This window comes from Tenrec ecaudatus, chromosome 12 (assembly GCF_050624435.1).
Source record: "Tenrec ecaudatus isolate mTenEca1 chromosome 12, mTenEca1.hap1, whole genome shotgun sequence".
NCBI lineage: Eukaryota > Metazoa > Chordata > Mammalia > Afrosoricida > Tenrecidae > Tenrec > Tenrec ecaudatus.
Window position 1 is genome coordinate 67879133 of NC_134541.1, and position 4413 is coordinate 67883545.

The 4413-nt window shown below is 41.9% G+C and overlaps 1 protein-coding gene across 1 annotated transcript; it reads left to right on the forward strand.

The window, feature by feature from the left end:
• The first annotated feature begins 2787 nt into the window (after positions 1 to 2787).
• Positions 2788 to 4007, forward strand: PATE2 (prostate and testis expressed 2). Its single transcript, XM_075527997.1, has 3 exons — positions 2788 to 2851; positions 3391 to 3531; positions 3820 to 4007. Exons 1-3 carry the CDS (start codon positions 2788 to 2790, stop codon positions 4005 to 4007), a joined length of 393 nt encoding a protein of 130 aa, XP_075384112.1.
• Positions 4008 to 4413: the final 406 nt, after the last annotated feature.

The window sequence follows — 4413 nt, forward strand, 5'->3', positions numbered from 1 at the left end:
TTCAATATTATATGCAAGAACGGATGGGACTTTTCCTCACAGCCCACCTCCCCACAACATAAGAAACTAATGCTAGCTAAAGTGGGGCCGCCTCTGTCGAACTGGTTATTAAATATGTACAATAAGGGGGTGATATGCAGATTATAAGCATTAGGCAGGCACCCTACCTTCATGCTTGGGAGGTCAGATTAGAAAATTGAATGGCCTGATAACAAATACCTACCTTTGTCTTGGTGTTTATACTTATACTCGTGTGGACTCACTCTCGACTAACTTTGCTCAGCATAATGGCTTCCAGGTCTCTCCGTGTCATGGGCTATTTCATGATTTCATCACTGTTTTGTTTCTTTTAGGGGTGCACAGTATTCCATTGTGTCTATGTACCAGAGTCATTTTATCTATTCTTCGACTGATGGACATTTGTTTCCAGCTTTTTGCTACTGGAAACTGTGCTTAGATGAACACAGGAGAATCTATGTCTGTTCATTTTGAACTGCTTACTTCTTTGGGGCATATATCGGGCAAAAGTATTACTTACTTGTAGGGTATTTCTATTCCCAGTTGTTTTAAGTAGCACAAATCACTTTGCACAATGGTTGTAACAAGACTTTGACATATATAGTTTAGCAACACCAACAATAACCTAAAAACAAGTTCATATTTGAATATGCATGTGCATAGTCATATAGGTGTACAGGTAGGCACAAAAATGAATACTAAAATTAAAGTATCTCTGTTATTGGTTGGGTCCATTAAAAGGGTTCCAGCTCAGAGCTACAACAGAATGAAACACTGCCCAGGCACGTGACATCCTCACGACCATTGTTATGTTGGAACCTTTTGTTGAAGTCATTGTGGCAATCCATCTCATTGAGGGATTTAATTTTTTTTGTATGATGAACAAGAATGATGTCCTTTTCCATTGACTGCACACCTCCATGATAGGATCGCTGAAGACAAATGGGTGCATAAGCAAATGTGGTGAAGAAAGCTGATGGTGCCCGGCTATCAAAAGATACAGCATCTGGAGTCTTAAAGCCTTGAAGGTAAACAAGCGGCCACCTAGCTGAGAAGCAACAAAGCCCACATGGAAGAAGCACACCGGCCAGTGCGATCACGAGGTGCCCAAGGGACCAGGTATAAGGCATCATGCGAAAAAAAACAAACAATGATATAAGTGTGTGTATGTATGTGTATATATGTGTATATGTATATATATACCATATTAAATGAAGGGGGAAGTGCAGAGTGGAGACCCAAGGCCCAAGTGTCGGCCAATGGAGATCCCCTCATAGAGGCGTTTAGGACAGGAGATGGGTTAATTAGGGTGCGAGGTAGTCCGGATGAAGAACACAGCTTTCCCCCAGATCCTGGATGCTTCCTCCCCCCAACTACCATGATCCGAATTCTACCTTGCAGGGCTGGATAGGGCAGAGGCTGTACACTGGTATATATGAGGGCTGGAGGTACAGGGAATCCAGGGTGGAGGATACCTTCAGGACCAAGGGTGTGAGGGACGATGCTGGGAGAGTGGAGGGTGAGTGGGTTGGAAAGGGGGAACTGATTACAAGGATCCACATGTGACCTCCTCCCTGGGAGAGGGACAGCAGAGAAGGGGGGAAGGGAGACCCCGGATAGGGCAAGATATGACAAAATATCGATGTATAAATTATCAAGGGGACATGAGGGAGGGGGGAAAGGGGAGGGAGGGGAAAAAAAAACAGAGGATCTGGTGCAAGGGGCTTAAGTGGAGAGCAAATGCCTTGAGAATGATTGGGGCAGTGAATGTATGGATGTGCTTTATACAATTGATGTATGTATATGTATGGATGGTGATAAGAGTTGTATGAGCCCCTAATAAAATGTAAAAAAAGAAAAGAGGAGAAAAAAAATGATTAGGGCAAAGACTGTACAGATGTGCTTTATACAATTGATGTATGTATATGTATGAACTGTGATAAGAATTGTATGAGCCCCTAATAAATTGTTAAAATTAAAAAAAAAAGAATGATGTCCTTTTCCAGAAACTAGGCTGTCCTAAATAACATGTCCAAAGCACATGAGATAAAGTGTCATCTTCCTCACTTCTAAGCAGTGTTCAGGTTGTACTTTCAACACAAGTTTGTTTGTTCCTCAGGTATTCCTTAGTACTTTCAAAATTCTTTATCAACACCATAATTCAAATGCATAGATTCTTCTCTGGTATTTGTTCATTGTCCAGTTTTGCATGCATATGAGGCCATTGAAAATACCAAGGCTAGGAACAGGCACACTCTAAGGTGAAATCTTTGCTTTTTAAAACTTTAAAGGGATCTTATGCAGCACATTTGCTCAGTTTAATTCTTTGACTGTTTTATAGAAGTATCTAAAAGTACACATAAGACTAGATATGTGTGTGCAGGCATACAGTCATAGAATAAACAGTTGTACTTCTCAAACACGGCAAATAACTTACAAGGTTGTTCTTCTAGGTTGGAAGGCTTGTTGTTGTTACCTGCTGTCAGTATTCCAACTCATTACAACCCTGTGCACAACAGAATGGAACACACTTCAGTCCTGCGCCATTCTCACAATTGTAATTGTATTTAACCCTGCTGTTGCAGCCACTGATGGACTGCATTTTAAGTAGCCGAAGTTAAGCAAACACAGACAGGATGTTCTCGCTCCTGGGAACACTGTGGAATGGATTCAGGTGGTTTGATCTGAAATTTATGTTTCTAATGGAGTGCCCGAGGGCAGGTGATGGGAATAAATGAAGCTGGCAACTCCTGCAGAGACCTTTTAGGAATGGGTTCAAGAATGTACCAGTTGATCCTGCTGGGCATATTCATCGTGCTCTTCATGGATGAAGGTAAGCCTGGGAAAGGAGGCAATGAGTGGTGAGATAATTGAGAAGATGAGTTAGGTTTCTAAACTTGGCTTCTGGGCCTACTGAAAAATGGGTTGTTTTATTTTGAAAAATGTTTAAAGAGAAAATTTCTTCTCTTCACAGGAGACAGAGTTCTATCATTGAAATGTAAGTGTAATTGGTTTTTAGTTTTGTGATAAATAATGCCATGATGAAAGTGAACATTCTAGAGTCCTCTACCTTCCTAATTCTCTATACATTCTTCTTACTCACCACTTGAAGGTCCCCATGGTAGGCACTAGAGCCAGACCTTGGAGGAAGAGGGACTTGGCTTTTTGAGGGATCAAAGCTGCCACCTACTTGTGGGGGTTGGGGAGTGGCAAGGGTGAAGTAAGGATCCCTGACAAAGGCTGAGAGGGCTGGCAACTTCCTATTATGAGGTTTTCACAGTCTGAATATACATATGTAAAAGCAGGAGCAGGCTTCTGAAAAGAAATTATTTTCCTTAGAGCTTTGTTTTAAAACCTCCTCACTTTCTTTAGATATTCGAAATTGCTATGACTGTGATTACTTTGATGGATATCAGTGCCGTGGAATCATGAAAGCTTGTTGGAAGTTTAATGTGCTAATACAGAACAGGACCTGTACCACCGATCACTATTACTTCAATGATCGTAATACAGGTAAGTGGGAGTTACAAAGAAAACATCACTAATGCTGTCCACAATCCATCCTTTGATCCAGAAGTACATGAAATTCAGGATCATGGGAGCAGGGGACGAAAGAGGAATTCTCCATGTACAGACATGGAGTGGGAGGCAGACACCTTTTGCTTGCCCATGACTAGAGGGACACAGATGGGAGGCAGTCACAGCCGGATAGCCCATTTCAGTATACAGAAAAATGATGAGGCTCTGAAGAGAGACCATTCACAGGGACCAGATGATCACATTGGCTTTTCTTTTCTATAGGAAGATATTTGTATCGTTACACGAAGCTCTCCTGTCGGTCTTGTGAGGCAGGAATGTTCCAGGCATTCCATGATCTGCTGAGAGAAACATTTTGCTGCACGGATGATGACATGTGCAATGATGGCAGACAAAACGAAGACTTTGGAGTTTTCGTTGACCCAGATGACGCACATATTTCAGATTCTTAAACCGTATGTTCCAGGAATCTTGGTCTTTCCTCATTCTAATGGCAATGTCTGTGGCAGTTATATAATTTCATGTCAACTTGATAAATGATGAAGCCTAGCCTGCCAATCATGTCACAGCCTGATGATCCTTCCTTGTGGGCGTAACCTTTTAATAAGGATTCTGCAAACTTCCTCTCTCTGTTGAAACATACTCAGACAGCTGAAGGAGCTATGTGGAGACCTGCACCAGAGCTGAGATACTTCCACTGCCACTGGATCCACAAGACTTTTCACCCACCAGCCGTGATCTTCCTGCATCTGGCATCATTGTATGTGCTGTGTGACTTTGAAGAGCAATTTATAGACTAGTATCAGACATATGGACTAATATTGGACTTATGGACTGGACTGGGATGTTTTCTCAATA

What these genes read in the sequence shown, in the direction of transcription:
- PATE2 (XM_075527997.1), top strand. Translation starts at nt 2,788, where the DNA reads ATGGGTTCAAGAATGTACCAGTTGATCCTGCTGGGCATATTCATCGTG. An exon ending in CGTGCTCTTCATGGATGAAG is followed by an intron (nt 2,852 to 3,390) that starts GTAAGCCTGGGA and finishes CACTTTCTTTAG; the next exon opens with ATATTCGAAATTGCTATGAC. An exon ending in CTTCAATGATCGTAATACAG is followed by an intron (nt 3,532 to 3,819) that starts GTAAGTGGGAGT and finishes TCTTTTCTATAG; the next exon opens with GAAGATATTTGTATCGTTAC.